General features: G+C 34.1%; 1 protein-coding gene across 3 annotated transcripts in view; it reads right to left on the bottom strand.

The window, feature by feature from the left end:
• The window catches only part of LOC129005961 (fatty acyl-CoA reductase 1-like), a 73,425-nt gene that overhangs the window by 14,247 nt on the left and 40,020 nt on the right, over positions 1–19,158 (bottom strand). For all 3 annotated transcript variants that reach the window (XM_054435034.1, XM_054435036.1, XM_054435035.1), the window contains 4 exons: positions 18,475–18,642; positions 15,467–15,560; positions 11,154–11,384; positions 8,115–8,260 (listed from right to left, as the gene is read on the bottom strand). In XM_054435034.1, the coding sequence (XP_054291009.1) occupies positions 8,115–8,260; positions 11,154–11,384; positions 15,467–15,560; positions 18,475–18,638 (635 nt within the window). In that variant the 5' untranslated portion in view covers positions 18,639–18,642. The remainder of the gene's footprint in view (positions 1–8,114; positions 8,261–11,153; positions 11,385–15,466; positions 15,561–18,474; positions 18,643–19,158) is intronic.

The following is a 19,158-nucleotide window of genomic DNA, read 5'->3' on the forward strand; positions in this document are numbered from 1 at the left end:
CCGTATCTCAAGCCGTTTTCGAGATATAAGCATTTTAAAACCATATTATGGACTTAAACAATTTTAGGTGTTCAAAAATGTCAAAAAAAAAACTATGAATAAGAAAGTACTATCTTTTGATGATGACAAGAGGCCTATTCTGAAAGATGACATCAATACTCTTGCTCTTAGTCATTATAAAATTGGCCAAACATAAATCTATATTTGCCATTATTATTTTGCCTTTCCATGTCTATTATGAAAAAGCCATATTTAGTTTTATCCCAACTTTAGAGGAAGAGATCACTAAATTGTTCATAGTTTTTTTTTACATTTTTGCACACCTAAAATTGATTAAGTCCATAATATGGTTTTAAAGTGCTTATATATCTCGAAAACAGCTTGAGATACGGCAAAACGGTTAAAATTCTAGCACACTACGTGGGTATCAACTTTTGATTATAAGCAATAATACAACATAAAATATAAAAAAATATAAAAATTTAACATTATTTTATATGGGCACAAATAACAGTTATCACAAAAATTTTCAGAGTTTGAATTTTAGTGACATTTTTGCACATCTTTAAATTTTTTAAGTCCATAATATTGTTTTAAAATACTTATATCTCGAAAACTATTTGAGATATGGCAAAATGGTTAAGAGTCCGGCATTAAATATATCTTAACTTTAATAGATACATTTTATGAAAAAGCTTATGCTGTTCCAGTAAAGAATAAGACAGGGTTGGTGGTTACAGAAGCCATTAAAACCATTCTACCAAAGGGGGTTAAAAACATTCAATCTGACAATGGAAAAGAATTTTTTAATCAATATTTTAGCAAACTAATGAAAAACATAAATATTAATCACTATCACACTTTTTCTACAACTAAGGCTGCAATTGTGGAGAGGTTTCAGAGAACTTTAAAGAATTGGTTATATAGGGAATTTAGTGCTCAGGGAAGTTATAAAGGGTTGGATTTACTTCAAAAAGTTTATTAGGAAATATAATAATAAAGCGCATAGATCTATAGGAATGAAGACTGACCAAGTGAGTGTTAAGAATAGTAAATATGTGCTTGAGAGGTTGAATTCTAAAGTAGTGCAAGTTAAAAAGCCAAGATATAAGGTGGGTGATAGCGTGAGGATTTATAAGTATAAACATGTGTTTAGTAAAGGTTATACCCCAAATTGGAACAGGGGAGCTATTTACAATAGCAGAAGTTAAGAATACAAAGCCTGTGACTTATATCTTGAAAGATGAAAATGACAATATAATCAGGGGAGGATTCTATACAAAGGAGTTGCTAAAGACCAAGTATAAAGAGATGTATTATGTAGATAAGGCAATTCGGAGGAAGGATTGATTTGTTGTATGTCAAATGGCTTGGGTTCCCAAGTAGCCAGAACTCATGGATTTCTTCAAAGGATGCCATTTCATCACGTCAATACTAGAGGCAAGAAGACCGAGCACGCCATGAGCCGGGAGCGCGCCCGAGTTCACGTACAAACCTCGCACGATTTTGAAGATATACATGCGAATGGATATGGATTTGAAATGTTAATGGAGTTGTACAATGGTATTGAACATTTATATAGGGTTGTATAGGCAAAGATCAGGGTTTTTGAAAAAGTGGCTAAAAATGATCCCTATGTTATTCTTATGGGGAAAACGCCTTAAGTGGCTTCTCTTTGTCCTATTGCCCTTACTAACCACATGCAAAATGTGAAGTACAGACATGTTGAGTTGACATGCTGAGAGTACAGACATGTTGGAAGACATAGTCAAGATCAGTAACATGTCCACGGAGTACTAGAAAATCATGTTAGCTCTTATGATTGTTATAGACCGACCAAATCAAATCTGTAATTATAGTGAACAAAGCAGTGACTAAAGGGGAGGAAGAAAAGCTAACCACGCACACGAAGAACCTGTCGGGGGCGATCCTAAAAGTGCATCACGAATACATAGAGCTTCAGGGAGCCTATCAGGAACAGAAGAGCATAATATTTTATTGGCAATTGCCGTTTGGAATCAATCAATAAATAACAAATAAATAAATAGGACTTCGCTAAAGGCAAACCAAGAGACTCCCATCAGAAGACGTTATTAAGAAGATTGAAAGGGCGGTAAATATCACCCTTACCAAAGGAAAGGTGGAAGCCGTTGCCAAAACAGCATTGCCAAAAGAAAATGTATAGGTCACAAAATTAAGCACCTCGCTGCAGAATTCTACGACAAATGTTAAGCAAACAAATGTGGGGCACTAGATACGAAATAAAGGAGAATGTTGCTGTACGTTCTTGAATCCTGAACAAAATTAATTAAGAATCAAAAGGCTCTCCAAGATCAGATATGGAGGAGTTGTCATAGAAGCACAAAATAAAAAATCGATATTGCCAAAGGGAAAAATAGGGAATGACCTTGAAGTCCAAGAGCCCGGGCAAAAATAAGGGTCAGCTCGAGAGTTCAAAGCCTCCCTGAGAGTGACAGTGAAGGTTCTGTGGTTAAAGTGAAAATGGTTTTTATGAGTGGCCCAAAAGGCAGCACATAGAACAATGTGGTTGTGGTTCTCGAAGTGGAAAGTAACATTAGAAGAGGGGTTTTGGCAAATGGTTACATGCTGGCACCCCTGTAAGTTCTCTGAATACTCCATCGTAACACGGTGTTTCAAATGTCAACGATACTGACACCTGGCAGCCTCTTGTAGAGTAACCACTGACTCCTCTAGACATTTTGCAAAGAAAGAACAAATTTTTAAAAACTGTCAAAAAAAGGAATGGAAATTTAAGTGCGCAAACTGTGCAAAAGCTCAGAAAAACTCTGGACGCAGTGTAAATTCCACCATCCGCCCATGATACAAGAAAGAGGGAGGAGACATTAGACACTAAACAAATATGACTAACTTTATATCAAACCAACCACAGATCATAGGAGCTGAGAGAATCACTCGAACACTCGTACTTGGGCAACTTAATCTGCCGGAATCGGCTAAGGCCTCACAGGATGCCAGGCAAATATTGACCAAACTGGTCATTGACTTCCTACAGATCCAGGAGCCTTAATGTTACAGAGGAGATGTGAAGGGTTTAGTTTTCGCCAGTGCAAATAGAGTAATCGGAGGTAACCATAAAAGACAAAGACAGTATGCGGCAATTGTCTGCAAAATAATCTATGATAAATAATAAAATTGTAGAATACTGCACAGACAATTTTGTGGTCACGAAGACAAACACGTTAAAATGTCCACTACTAATAGTCTCAGGATACTTCCACAATTCCAGGACGACATCAAAAGGTGCAACAAGATTTTGCTCCATACAACATAAAAGAATCCTCAGAAGCCGCAATCTGAAGACACCGCCTGGAAACGGTTGTGTCCCGTTTGCGAACAGTCCCATTTGCGTACAGGGTAAAATCTGTCCGTTTTGCGAACAACTTTAAGATGTCATACGTCACCTGTCCGTTTTGCGAACACATATTTGAAACTTTTGAAGTTGGGTAGTTTTTCAACCGCTTTTGTGTTTGATCATTTACTCTATTGGTTTAAACGAAGAATTGTTAGCCAATTTGTCAACAAGATGTATTTAAATCAAAGTAAAATATATAACAAATAACATGTTTTGCATAATTTGGTTATGTGTTCAAACTCCAATCCCATACGTATGGATATCATTGCATTTCGTATAATCTTTTGACAAAAAATGCATGGATAATTTTTGGTATAGTACTTAGAAACCAACCTCATACTTAAACAATACCATAGTGTAACTTTATTTACAAGCAGCTAAATTAATATAATGATATGTGAAAATGTTAACACAATACTGATCAAATATGGTACATGAATTCACTGTCAGGAAAAAATAATTTATTAATAAATTTGATTTGGTTGGATATTGTGTTTAAGTAATTTAAGACCTGATTACATGTAGTTTCCTTCCCTTTCAAAAGACAAATTACGTCATCTATACCAATATAGTAATTTAATATAGCATATAATAACTTATATGCTAGTTGTATACTTTATCTGTAAATATAATAGGAAGACGTTAATCGGTGGTTAGAGTTTCGTAATATAAAAGGGTCGTGCATAACGTAGCACTTTTAAATTTAAATAGCCTATTTAATTTTATCCTATATGATTAGAATATACATTTATGACAATATTGATTGCTGTTTGAGTCAAACAGTTGAAAACCCTATAAATATTTTAAAATGTTAAACATGTGCTCTATAAGTTGTAGCAGAGATCCACGAATACTATAAAAATACCGGTATGGATCATAAACATAAACAAATGACGTTGTTGGCCCGAATCCTATACTAATAGCATTTGAACATATGTTTTGGCAGTTCTATTTAAGCAATATTAAATCATATTTATTTTCGGGCCAAAAACGTCATTTGTTTAAGTTTATGATCCATACCGGTATTTTTATAGTAATCATGCAGAGATCAAAAATGTGTTTTTTTCGCAAGTCTGTATACTTGATAACATAAGCATTAACGAATATATTTCAGTCAAAGTTGGTAAATAACTTTTGTAAAATCCTACATTTTTTATTGAGCTCTTAAATCAACAATTTCGGACTATGGAAATATGAATGAAGGGAATACGGGGGTTTGGCTTTTTTATTTATATTCGTTACAGACGGTTAATGAATCTAATCAAAAGAATAATCCCTGCTCGTATTGATTCATTGTACTTGTTTACTGCCGATGAAACAACTAATATTTATACAATCAATATTCAAAAGTAGGCCTAAAAAGCAGATATTCTGAATAAAATGTCTTTAAATATTAGCTTTGCATTCTACAAGCAGAAAGACAATAATTAACGCGCGGAAGACCACCTGACTAAGGGTAGAACAAAACTTGTTCGCAAACGGGACTCCTCCCCAAGTACCTCACCCCAGAGCCAAAAATTTGTTCGCAAACGGGACTGTTCGCAAATGGGACTGTTCGCAAACGGGACGACACCCTGGAAACAACAAGATCACCTGATTGACGACAGCAGCACCTTAGATCACAAACTACTCACAGTTGACTTTAGACCCGTGGGCCCCCGGCCTGAAGCAACTTCGCTAGAAATGGGAAAGAACGGGCAGATGCATGATACGAGAAAGGATAAAAAAGCATGAAAATTATCAAAGAGGACTTAAAGAAATAGATAAACAGGTAAGAACATACACCAAAGTCAAAGGGTGATAGCCAAGGTTTATCGTAAGAGAGGAACTTGATGTGAATATGGACAGAAAAGAAAAAAATTATATATGAAAACCACATGTTACAGGGAGAGCGTTTCATCAAATTTGCTGACTAGCTCTTCCTTCAATCCCATCTGAACGGGTGAAACAGGTGGGGAAAGAAAATGTAGACAGTGCAATCACTAGTTTAAAACTACCGTTCACGTGCTCTCCGGAAAAAAATGAGCCGTCCCCCAAGAAGATTGTGAGATGCTGTCCGGACTTTTTAGTGACGAACGAAAAAGCTATTGAAATCTTCAATGAACCCTTCCCAACGTAAGAGCAATTGAGATGAAGACCTCAGTATTCCCACCACTAGCTCAAACACAGAAGCATAGTGGTACGAGTTGACGGTCGACATTGTCGGTCGTGGCCCTGGGAACATGGAACACCCTTGTCCACCTGGGAGTCACCCTACGATACGGCAAAACACTCTCCGCCACTCAGAATATTAAGAAGTAATCGAATTGCGCCGATATCTGTATGCGAGTACGTGACCCACCCATTACCACCGCCGGGCAGCAATGGGAGAACACCCAATAATTGCATGGTCCCATTGATTTATCTGTATGTGTATCTTAGTATAATTAAGTGTTCGTACCTTAATACCAAAATGTATATATACCAATCCTCCTCTCAAATATAATTAGTATAACTTGCATTTACCAACTATAACCTACAAACAATACTTATGTAAAAACAAAATACAACAGTGGAAGGGCTGAAGGACCTCGGTTAGGCCTAGTGGTAACAGTTTCTTTGTTCAGCTTCTACCACCACACCCTTGCTCAAAAAGCTACTTCCCGTTTTCCAGCTCTACTAATTTTAACAGTTCCTTTTTAATGTTCAGGTTTTAGCATCACCTAATTTTACACCAAATTATTGTTTTCTAGGTCTAGCTTGCAAACTGAGCAACTTAATTTTGCATTAATTCAAATTTCAAATAAAAATAACCATTGAAATAATTTTACTGTAAGAGTATTAATTTTTTAATTCGTTATACATTCATTTACCGCAAGTACCCAACAATATTTTAGATGGTATTTTAATATATATGTCTGTGGAAATTATCGTCCGATTTCTTTGTTGTCTTCTTTTTCAAAAATATTTGAGAAAATAATGAAATTCAAACTTGTTAGTTTCTTAGAGAAAAATAACTTTTTTAGCAACAATCAGTTTGGTTTCAGGGAGGGTTTAAATACTGAAATGGCTTTACAAATATTCATCGGTTCTATATACAATGGGCTAAACTCTTCACTAAAAGTAAGTGGTCTTTTTCTAGATATCAAAAAAGCATTTGACACAGTTGATTTTAATATTCTGCTTTCAAAATTATACAATTGTGGAATAAGAGGGGTTGCTATAATTGGTTTGAGAGCTTCTTAATTGGACGAAAACAATGTGTCAAAATGAATGGTAAATTTAGCGATCTGGGAGAAAATTTTATATGTTGTTCCATAAGGTTCGGTTTTAGGGGCAATCCTCTTCCTAATTTATATTAATGACCTTTGTGATGCATCTTTCCATGGAAAACTAACTTCATTTGCTGACGACACAGCTCTGTGCTATGCCGGAGAATCATGGGAAGAAGTTAAAATGGCAATGGATACTGATTTAATTTCTCTAAAATGGTGGTTCACCCAAAATCATATGGTTCTCAGTACGGAAAAAAACAAATATATCAATTTCAGTTTAAGAAAGTCTTCAAAAGATGAAGAGCTAGTTATTTACAAATGTATTAAATGTCTATGACAGCAAACCAAGTGTAATGATTTTGTGCTCTAGTAGGAGAAGCTGTGGAAATAAAAATCCTAACATTAGGTACCGTAGTGAATTAAATTGGAGAAAGCATGTTTTTAATTTGAAAAAGAAATTATATAATGTGTTAAGAATTTTTTACTTTTTAAGGGAATTGTGTAATAAGGACATCTTGAAAAGACTTTATTTTTCTTTAATCCAAAGTCGTTTAGAATATGGTTTGACTTGATGGGGTGGAACGTACAAGTCAAATAGAAATTCTCTTTTGTTACAACAAAAACATTTTGTCCGCTAAATTTTAAGAAAAGTAAAAACTGAAACTTCAAAACCATTGTTTTTCTCTTTAAAGATTTTTCCGCTAGAGTATCTATATGTATATAAGGTTTTAAAATATTTTTATGGTAAAAGTGGCAATCGTATTTTTTTGGAACTTCTTACCGAACAAAACTAAGAACTGGAAACAATTTTCCGTCCCTAAACCACTGAACACTTTCTTTACTAAAAGTTTTATTTTTATGGCACCAAGGATGTATAATTTGGTACCAGATTATATAAAAAGTGCCTTTAATTCTACAGTTTTTTCAAAACGATTACAGAAATGGCTTTTTACGCAAACACACATACATTTTCTTACTAACATACAGGTTTAACACATTTCAATATTATAATATTTTTAAAAAGTGTTTATACTTCAACAATTGAAAATAGTAGGCCTACAGCAAGAAGTATATGTTTTAGAAAGTGCATCTATTTATTTTTAAAGCAGGAGTAGATATTTTAAGTTATCAATTAATTTAAGTTAGCGTCTTAGAGCTGTTTTTAGTTTTAAAATTTATGTATAAATGGAACCTCCATTCAGGCTAGGCCTTGGAGGTCCTAAATTTTCCCTTAAGTAATATAATTTAGTTTGACCATGTAGATATGTGGCTACTGTAATTAACCTTAAAATCAAATTCGGTTTCATATAACTTGACAGTTATTCTTTTTTAAGTATGTTTCTCATCCTTAGTATATTATAGGTCATGCCATGACTATAGTAGTGTAACAGTTTTTTGTAAACAATTTAATGTAAAAAAAAATGGGAAAATAAATATCTTATTTCTTATTATTTAGGAGAACATACCCAGCTGTGCTGTTGGTAAATACGTCTTGGGAAAGAGAGTCGGCCATTATACACATTGCAGGGGCTGTGACAGGCGGAGGGTAAAACTGTTCGTCAACTATCCTTTGTCCGTTGTGGCATAAGGTTGAGGTAACCACAACGAAGGACTGAAATTCGTTAGAAAAGATATTCAAGATCATTGTAATGGTCAATATGTTATCTTTAAAAATAAAATATGGTAAGAAAAGTAGTATCAATGTAGTTTATACCAGAATCCTGATTCTAATCATGTTAATCACAAAATAAAGAAACCGAAATAAAACTTGGGTTTTGCATGATTTTATAGTTGTAAATCAATATTTGCACAAGTGGGTTTCTTAATTGCTGACACCTACCCACTGTTCCTACCCACTTCAGCATTACCAAAATGTCGACATAAAAAAATTATAAGTGGAAATGTATTTTGAAAACAATGTTTCTGTTTTAATCCTATTGACTTGGAATCTCAGCTACTGGCACTTAATAGCGTTAGTTGATTTTTTCAAACTTCAGATTACCGTTTCCCTACATAGCTCATCAAACGATGCATATAATCAGTTTAAAACATGTTTATGTCTCACTTATCTAAAACATTGTTTGCTAATTTTTTTTTAAATTCTCATTCTGTTAAAATGCCAGTGGCTCTTACACCCTTGTCCCCGTCATAGACATATTAAAATACTATTAAGCATATGTCGAAATATTCCGGTCTTCAAATATTTGTGGAGATCTGTAAACCCCATGGGGGAGTGAAAAACACGAATTCTTATGATCATAATTAATTTTCCAAAATGCCATGGCAATTCAGTAAGCGTTTTGGAGTAGGACAGGAATACAGTGGTCAAATAGTCACAGCGGATTAATCAAGTAGGGGATGTTACGTTAGGGAGAAACGGGAATAAGACATTCGCTTATTTCCCACACCTATCACAATGATGATGTTGAAACATATCAAAGCTCATTTAAATGCATTAAATCTCAAAACTTTAAAGTTTATACTCTAATTCTGATTTATATCAAGTACCATTTATAGTCATTTAGTTTACCAATGCATGCAAAAATAATTTAAATCTCAAAAAATAAGTTTTTGGTGGTTAATAATTATTCTTACGAATCACAACATATAAACTAAAAGATTTTTTCTGAATGAACACAAACTAGAAGCAAGAGCACTTCAGTTATCGTAGGCATCCATATACTGTGGATGTCTTATAAACTTAGTAAGCCTTAAAATATATTTTGAATTGACTCTATTGATTCATTAGACACTTTAGGCCCTACTTTTAGGTCAAATAATTTCTAATTGTTAGGATAGTTTATTTTTTATAAATTATTTCTAGTGTATAGAACAAAATATAATTTTTAATTCCAGATTTTAGGCTGGAATATTCACTTAGTCTTGATTTATAGTTTTTGATAACCGTTGACTTGCACTTTATGGTTCATTACTGGTTTTAAGAGATTGATGAACTGATATTTCATCTAGACTTTTAAGTTCCCTTGCATTTTATAAATTATAACTTCAAAAATATACGAAGTTGAAGGTACGCATCGTAGAGCTTATGAAATAGCAAAATAAAACAAATACAATAGGATACGTGTTTGAGGATAGTACCAAACTGCTATGAAATCTTGAAATAAAAAATTACACCCCAGAACGATGTCGTTTTATCTTGTCCAAGTGACATACCGTCCAGATTCCACAGAGGGAATAAGAAAACATTTGACCTCAACTACCAAAATTAAAATGAGCACTACTTGATAATATTTTGTATCAGAAAAAGGTTACTCGGAATATTTCGAGGTATCATATGTCGTAGGGTGACCAAGATGATGTAAATAAAGTTGTACATATTATGACAGATTCCGCGTATTTAAAGCAAACTAGTATCGGCTCCTTAAAACATCAGCACATAGAAAAATGGATTGGTTCCGAATGTTTGGCGTTAAGAGAGCGAACATTTAAGTTTTTAAAAATAAATCGTCGGGCAAACTTGGCAGTTGACAAATCGGAGTACATTCATGTACATATTCAGGTTCATACAGGCATGTAAGGTGTTCAAAATTGTAGGCCAAGCTAAATATAAACAAAAAATGCACTTGGATCATATGATTGCCATTCAATTGCCAATCATTTTTGGGAGTTTTAAACAGTATTTAATACGGGTGTGAAGGTTCGTGGGTGACATTGCGCCGCATTATCCATTTTATTGGATTATTAAACTTACCACAGCTATCAACTGGAATATGCTATGTTGAAACCAATGATAACCAGCGATATTGGATAGGGATTTTAGTATGTTAGAGTAAAAATTAGTCCTCGCGCGATTAAAAGATAACAACGAGCCAGGACATTCCATTGACGTGAACTAGACGTACCGTTGACTTTGGATTCTGCAAATAGGCACTCCATTTATGTGAATCAAATGAACCATTGACTTTAACTGCAAGTAGACAATTACGGTAATTTACGTTAACCCAATCCATTGAGTTTGGATACTGTAAGTAAACAGTTCTTTTACTTAACCCGATGTATCATTGACTTTGAATACTGCAAAAAGACATTCCATTTAAGTGAACCAGAAGCAAGCCTACCATTGTTTTTGGTTACTGCAAATATGCATCTTATTTATGTGAACCAAATGGACCATTGATTTAGGATACTGCAAATAGACATTCTATTTGTGAGAGCCAAATATACTATTGACATTGGATACTGAAAGTATACATCTCATTTACGAGAAACAGACATTGACTTTAGAATGTTTTTGGATCCTTAATCATCCGGACACCAAACATTTGACTATAAAAGAGAAACTTGTTTGTTGTGGGTAATGGCGTACTCTACGACGTAGTTAGAATGCTCTTACATTTTTTTTAATTCGTCTCGTAATTATTATAGCTCCATAGCATTTTTGTTTATTGGGAATATGAATAATATGATGCTTATAATATGGTCAAACATCATTTAAAGTAATGAACTGGCTAAATCCCACTACCATTTCACACAACTGTACTAACTTCAAGTTGGCGGCATCGGTAGGCAAGTTGAATGAGTGTAGATGTAAATCGTAAGTTGGTTTCAACAGCCTCCTTAATTGTGTGGTAGTGGTCTACCAGAAGAGCGCAGTGGATTATCATAGTTACTTTAGTTACTGCCGGAGCAATCTGGGTCTCGAACCCTCGATCTAGGTCCACTACCTGCACCTTCTCCAGCGCCTCACAGTGTTCCAATCTCACGAGGTCAAACACCTGCAGAGACAATGATTGTTAAAAATCTCACAGGTCCACTACCTGCACCTTCTCCAGCGCCTCACAGTGTTCCAACCTCACGAGGTCAAACACCTGCAGAGACAATGATTGTTAAAAATCTCACAGGTCCACTACCTGCACCTTCTCCAGTGCCTCACAGTGTTCCAACCTCACGAGGTCAAACACCTGCAGAGACAATGATTGTTAAAAATCTCACAGGTCCACTACCTGCACCTTCTCCAGCGCCTCACAGTGTTCCAACCTCACGAGGTCAAACACCTGCAGAGACAATGATTGTTAAAAATCTCACAGGTCCACTGCCTGCACCTTCTCCAGCGCCTCACAGTGTTCCAACCTCACGAGGTCAAACACCTGCAGAGACAATGATTGTTAAAAATCTCACAGGTCCACTACCTGCACCTTCTCCAGCGCCTCACAGTGTTCCAATCTCACGAGGTCAAACACCTGCAGAGACAATGATTGTTAAAAATCTCACAGGTCCACTACCTGCACCTTCTCCAGCGCCTCACAGTGTTCCAATCTCACGAGGTCAAACACCTGCAGAGACAATGATTGTTAAAAATCTCACAGGTACAATACTGATTTTCCAAATAAGCGGTCAAAAATCGGTTTGTGATTTAACGATATTTATTGATTGGTATCACATTTATTTCTTTATTTACTGCACCATTAGACAATACTGTATGTATTTATCAAATAATATGTTACTAAAAATATAAAAGCAGTATTGGAAAGGGCCGACATGTGATATTAACTATTTTGTGATGCTTGAATACACTATATTAAATAATACATTATACATACAGTATAATACATTATATTAGAAAACATAGAATGTGTTTTATTAAACATTACACTTTTATTTTATAAGTTAGCTGGTAGAGTAACTAATCTAACCATAGTATTTTGTGCGCATTAAAAGACACAGAAACACAATATAGACAATTTGTGAGACCTTTTTAAAAACACCAGTTGTTTTTACCTTTTAGATATTCTGCCACCCTGTAGGCAAGTAATAATATTTCATTCGTATTAGATTTTCTATGATAAACACGAAATACTAAAGGGACTAGAATCGACAGTAAATTACTGTTTAAAAACAGACCACCAAATATTCTCCTGACAATATCCTCACATAAGTGTACCTTTAAACGTGGGGCTGTTGCTGTGTAATGGACAGAATTTCCAGTAGGCCGAAAAAATTGATAACAAGGCGACAATCGTTATTGCAGATTCTGTTACTTATGTTACAAGACCTGTTTTAGCACATATTTCTTAAAAAGAGTTGATTTTTAGGAAAATTCAACAAAGCTACCGATTTAAAAGCAAGAGCTGGCCATATGCGTGTTTCATCAAAATCACATTTTACCGATCACTAATAAATATTGCATATTTTTTAAATATCCTAGAGTAGTTTTGAATATTTTTCTTGAATTGAAATTACATTTTAAATACTTCATTTAGTTGAAACCTGTTTTCGATTGTGTTTTATTCTGTAAAAAAGTTTATTTCACACAGTAAAGTCATGTGATAGACTAAACGAACAAATACTACAATAGCTCAGAAATATTTTCCACAAATATTTTGGATTTTGTATTGCAATATAAACAATTCATTTTCATGATGAATATCTTTTAAGACCTAAATTCCTTATAGTATCAGTTTATATTACCATACAAAATAAGGGTGTTTCTTGAAACATAAACAAAATATAGAAAATATTCTCCAACGTTTGTTTTTCTTTGTGTTTTGTAGTTTTTAAATTTTTAAGTCTGTAAACTTTCTTAACAGTTTTAGATACCTAGTCCAATCAACTTATACTTTGTTTATTAACCATTGTGAGTATTTTATTTGTTGTATATTATCTACTACCTCTTTTGTTGTAGTTTTATTTTAAGCATTCCTTAATACTTAATTGTACGAGCATGTCTCTTACGTAATGCTCTTTGTTCCTTAGATGCAAATATTTAGGTAATCTAAGAACGAGCAGTATTCTACAGCAAACCACTTTTAACCTCCTGGTCGGAGCAGAAGAACTTGGTTATTTCAGTTGTCAGTCCTCGAGCGACGGCTACTGTTCTGAGGTTAAGGCCAATGTCCAGTCAACCAGGGAAAATAGTAAAAAGCAGATTTTTTGCCCATCGACTACTACCATTTAGACAAGTATTCAGCCAAAAGTCCCCGCCCCTACCCCCCTTGCTTCCTTCTCCTGTGCCCCCCTAAACATATGAAGTGTAAGGGTTTCGTAAATCACGTTTTTCTCGATTGTTAAACAAGATATTGAATTGCAATTTGTTTTATTGTCTTTGTCATAACATTTCCTTCAATCATGTTTGCTTAACTTTCGTTGTAGCTATTACAGTTTGTTCGTTATTTGTATAAAGATGTTAAGATTTATATTTTTTGGACACAACATTTTATTTTTGCCGCCTTAACTTTTTTCGCTGACATTTTATGAGAATATGTTTCGAACAAAAGTTGTATCTGCTATCATAAGCTTTAAAATGATGTATAATGGTACTTACTTTTATGGAGGTCCTGCAAGATTCAGCCGATGTAATGCAGTATGTGTACTTAATACTATTATTTGTATTTTGATTATGTAACGTGTAAATTAATTATCACATTTAACGTCCATCTTATACAGTATTAGGTGTTTTATGGGTACCGGTATGTAATATATGTTTATGCCATGTTGGATTAACCGTGGTTTTCAGTTATTCTGCCCCCTCCCCCATTACATCAAATAATTGAGGTTCTAATACATCCGGTTAGTCCGGCCGTTTTGTAGTCCGGCCAGTGGTCCGGTCCCGAGGTGACCGAACTAGAGGGAGTCTACTTTACATAAAATACTATCACTCCTCATAAAAAATTTCATAAACATGGTAAAATCAACAAGTTATTAATGTGTAGAATTCAAGTGCAGTTTCCGCCAAACTATCGTCTTTATTGAAAAAAAGTAAATTCATCTCAAATTATCAATTTAACAGCTTTTTAGGATTTTTTGTTATATAAAATACAATTTTATGATCGAAACTACCCGTAACGTAATTTAAGAAATTCTTAAATTTACCATTACTCCTGATACTGATTTTCGATGTCTGGAACTATTTGAGACAAGATACACCAACGATGAATGGTAGAGCCAACGTGAGGTAAAATACATCACCGAGGTAAGGGAAGTCAAACTGAGGCAAGATCCAACATTGGGAGTAGCGTATGTATATATAACGGAATTAAGATAATAGTTATATGATTTGTTATAAGTACTATGAATACCCCATAAAAGAAACTAATAAATGCATCCGATATTTTTATTTACAAAGTAATGAAAATAAACCTTAGAAGTATTCCAGATATGACATCCCTTTTTACTTATATTCCCCACATAATAATAATAAATATTATAGAAAGATAAATGTTCAGTAGCATATTTCATTATTGAATCTTTCTAACAGATTTTTCTAACAGCAATGGTGTAAGAGAGTGTTACATCATGCATTCTACTAAAAATTAAATAAAACCAATAACCATTTAACACTGTTATTATAACTCAAACTATTCTTAGTATATATGACTGTGTAATATCACTTTGAAGTAAGCAATAATTTGTTACAAGTCTCAAAAGTAGAACCTCAGTTAGAACCTGCTTTTGAAGCCAGCAGTGACCTCAAAGAGACGCCCATGCTTGAAGTTGTCTCCAATGGTACGAAAAGTTCTAGATGTATATAAAAAACTTTGCGAGAACTTTAGTTATATAAACAATTTCTTACCTTGGATAAATTGAAAGTAGCCATAAGATATTTTATACCGTTTAATATGAACTTTTTTCATGAGGAAAATAACATTAGAAATATAAATGATTGGGCTTGTTGCCACTAAGAGATTATCCCAATAGATACTCATTTCATTTTTAATTTAAGGGAAGGGAAACTAGAAAATATCACACCTCAACCAACAACCAAAATAATTCATGATTATGGTTTGCGAAACTCAGTTCTAAATTGGTTGTGAGCTTTAATTCTTTTTAACATATGATCGAAAATATGTTCCAAACTCACTTTAGAAGAAAAGAGTTCCTTAATTCTTTGCTGCGATGTCTTCCCATCTTTCCCACGTACTGTGACATAGATCTTGGAAACTCTATTACAAGATCTACAAAAGAAGACATGTGAAAAACAATTTTAACAACATTCTTATTGCAATACATATATATTTAATATATGTTTGTAGATATTAGCCTAGACACCTATTTATTATAAATATTTTTACCTTTTTGGTAGCCTAAGGTGTCCAAGATTACTTATCTCCTGCGAGACGCGTTTCGCATTAATTACAATGCATCTTCAGTCGCTGTCACAGGTCTCAACATTGCCCACAGAAGTGGTTGTCACAATTTATAAAACATATTAACACAACCGTACAGTTCACGAAATACATATGTATATACAGATATATACGTGGATACAGATATATATATATATGTATATACATGGTCGTAAAACTGTATATACATATGTGTTTCGTGAACTGTACGGTTGTGTTAATATGTTTTATAAATTGTGACAACCACTTCTGTGGGCAATGTTGAGACCTGTGACAGCGACTTTATTGGCTAAGTCAATAAAAATCTGTAAATTTTTCTTGTTACTTCCGACAGCTTCATGACTATTTTTAGTTAATAGACATGTCTCTTCTGAATCCAAATTGTTGTTGGGCTAAAACATTAGTCTCCACGAGGTATTTTTCAAACTGAATGTTAACACATTTATCTAAGATTTTAGCGAGCGTACTAGCAAGAGTAATTGGTCTAAAGTTAGCAGAAATATTCTTTGGACCACTTTTGTATATCGGAACAACTTTCCCGGTTTTGAAAATGTCTGGATAGATACCTTGAAGAATACTGTTGTTAAAAATGTGTAGTAATGGAAATTTCAGACAGGAAATATTGTCTTTAACTATAGAGACGGGGATACCATCCACACCGGGGGCGGAGCCACCTCTAAGGCTTTGGACAACTGCAGTTATTTCTAACTCAGAGACGGGTTGAAGCTGGAAGGAGGAATCGACACTATAACGCTCGTCATTCATTATATTCTCATTGACAGCTGGGATAGCATTGGCTAGGTTGGCACCAACAGATACAAAATATTCATTAAAAGAGTCTGCAACTTTAATTATCTCATTCTCAATTTCCGCATTGTAAACGTCAAGAAAACTATTGATAGGAAACTTGGCTTTATTACTCTTAACCCCAGTCAATTCATTAATATTTTCCCAAAGGACTTTAGAGTTCCCCCTCGCATTTTCAATTTTATCTCGGTAATAGTGTTCTTTAGCGAGCCGGATTGAAACACATAGGGTATTCCTGTAAGCTTTATATCGGTTCAATAAGTTTATGTTGAAAGGCTGTTTCTTTAGTAATTTATTAAGTTTGTCTCTGTACCTGATGGAACGAAGTAGACCATCCGTGATCCATGGCTTAATTTTAAAGCATTTAGCTGAACAGGACTTTACTTTGGAAGAAAGAGAAATAATATTTTTTAGATCCCTAATAAACAGATCACAGGACTCATTGACATCATTACTACTCATAACGTCCGCCCAATCATGAGCCTGGACATAAAGTGAGACTTGTTTTTTATCAATATAAGACACTGATTTGGTATTTTTCTTTTTGGAAACTGGATTTAGGTTTGATTGAACTTTAATTTCTGCAGCAACGAAATAATGATCTGTCATTTCCGATTGAATAATACCCGACTTAACCCGACTGGTATCATTTATATCAATAAATATGTGATCAACACAACTTTTGGAAAAAGCAGTGACTCTAGTGGGGGCATCAATACAATCAACAAATCCTGCCTCGTATAAAGTATTTAAATAACGTTGAGATAAAGGGTCTACAATGCAAGGTCAGAGATAAACTGTTCTAGGTCACGTCCATACCTAGGACTACGATACACAGCGAGTATCGTAAATATCTCCTTCTCAAAAGTTAGACCTATCTTTAAACTTGTAGCGCCAAATAAACTTACTTCTTCACAACTCGCACCTAAACGTTCATTCACGTACACAATCACACCATCATTCTGATTCCTACTGACGGAGTTCGAAAAAGATACATACCCTCCCAGGTCGACTATCGTAGAACAGTCACACTGCCAGGTTTCAGTTAAAACAATGACGTCAAATCTTTGACTATAACTATTGAGAATTACAAAAAGTTCATCGATATGCCTGCTGTAGCTCCGTATATTGGCGTGCAAAATACGGAGACCAAGTTGATTACCTATTCTAACATCATCTTCACGAAAAAAGTCAAATAAACTAACATCAGTATAAATCTTCGGACTTACACACCTATATTTTTCAACTTCGACCAATAGATCGTCCATTGCCGAGTATATCCGGCCGGCCCACATTGAGAAAACAACGTTTTTATATTGTAAAATAGATTATAGAAATTACCAAACATATTTTTGCGAATAACTATGCTAAGCAACATATACTATAAGAATGTAACCATTACCAGAGTAATGATGTTGACAGTAACTATATTTAATGGCTAAAATTAAAAGTTGATAAAAAAAAATAATAATTGAAATTCCTTAACAATGAACAGAAATTAAAGTGAATGATACATATCACTAACGGAGGACACACAATCCTATTTATAGAAAAAAAATGTTTTAAGTAAAACACAAATCTAGATATTAGTTTATCCTTAAAGTAATCTTTAGCAGATACCCAGTACGATAACCTATTGATTAGAATTGAAAAAAACATTAAAAACGAAACTCTGAGATAGAAATATGTACACTATTTCCAGGCCCAAATATTCCATTTAAATATTTAATTGTAAAGAAATTCCATAAAAAGATTAAATGGGTTGGAATTCAGACAAACATCCAAAGCAATTGTAGATGAGCTGATAGGAATTTTTGAATTTAGATAAATAAATACCACGATAATTCTATATTTTGCTTAAAATTCAACCATAGCTCAGGAATGCTACTGGTAAAGTTGCTACTCAAAACGTAACTGCAAAACGTATCACACCTACCTAAGTAATTTCTCGAGTACCAAGGAGCCTACAAGGCCGGTGCTACCTGTCAGCAAGACATGCCCATCTTGAATCACTTCCTGTAGACTACTAAAGGGTAATTCCTGCTGATCCTGGAGAAAATGCTCAATATATATGTCTCCTCCCTCCAATTGTGGCTCCATTTTCCTGTTAACAAACAGTTATTTTTACAAATGTTTTATTCTACTGTTTTCAATATTACAGTCTAATTAAAAAAAAACCGGTCTAATATCTTTATCTTTTAAATATAAATAAAGTTTTCTTAGTTAATTTCCTTCACTGTGCCAAATGTACCATGAATAAATAATATTCTGTAAACGTCATAAAGAGATCCCTTTACTAGAATATGGCTTATTAAACCGCAAGCAAAAAAGTAAATTTTGAATACTCTCAAATTTTGAATGTTGCCCATGTAGGACTAGTTATACGCTGTACCAAACATCATTCTGCCAAAACGATCTTCATTTTAATAGAAATAAAGATAAATTTACAGTTTTATAGAATTATCTCCATAACAACTAGGCACATGACAACGCTTCAATATACTAAATTAATTATTTTTTGAGCTGTACAAAACGGTTTTGAAATAAATTGTAAAATTAAATGTTTTTAGGGTAAAAATGGGAAAACCCCACAAAACCCCATAAATCCCCGTCCCCATAG

The sequence above is a fragment of the Macrosteles quadrilineatus genome, unplaced genomic scaffold (genome assembly GCF_028750875.1).
Source record: "Macrosteles quadrilineatus isolate MER2022 unplaced genomic scaffold, UCM_ALF_1.0 Scaffold_47__1_contigs__length_942521, whole genome shotgun sequence".
Lineage (NCBI taxonomy): Eukaryota > Metazoa > Arthropoda > Insecta > Hemiptera > Cicadellidae > Macrosteles > Macrosteles quadrilineatus.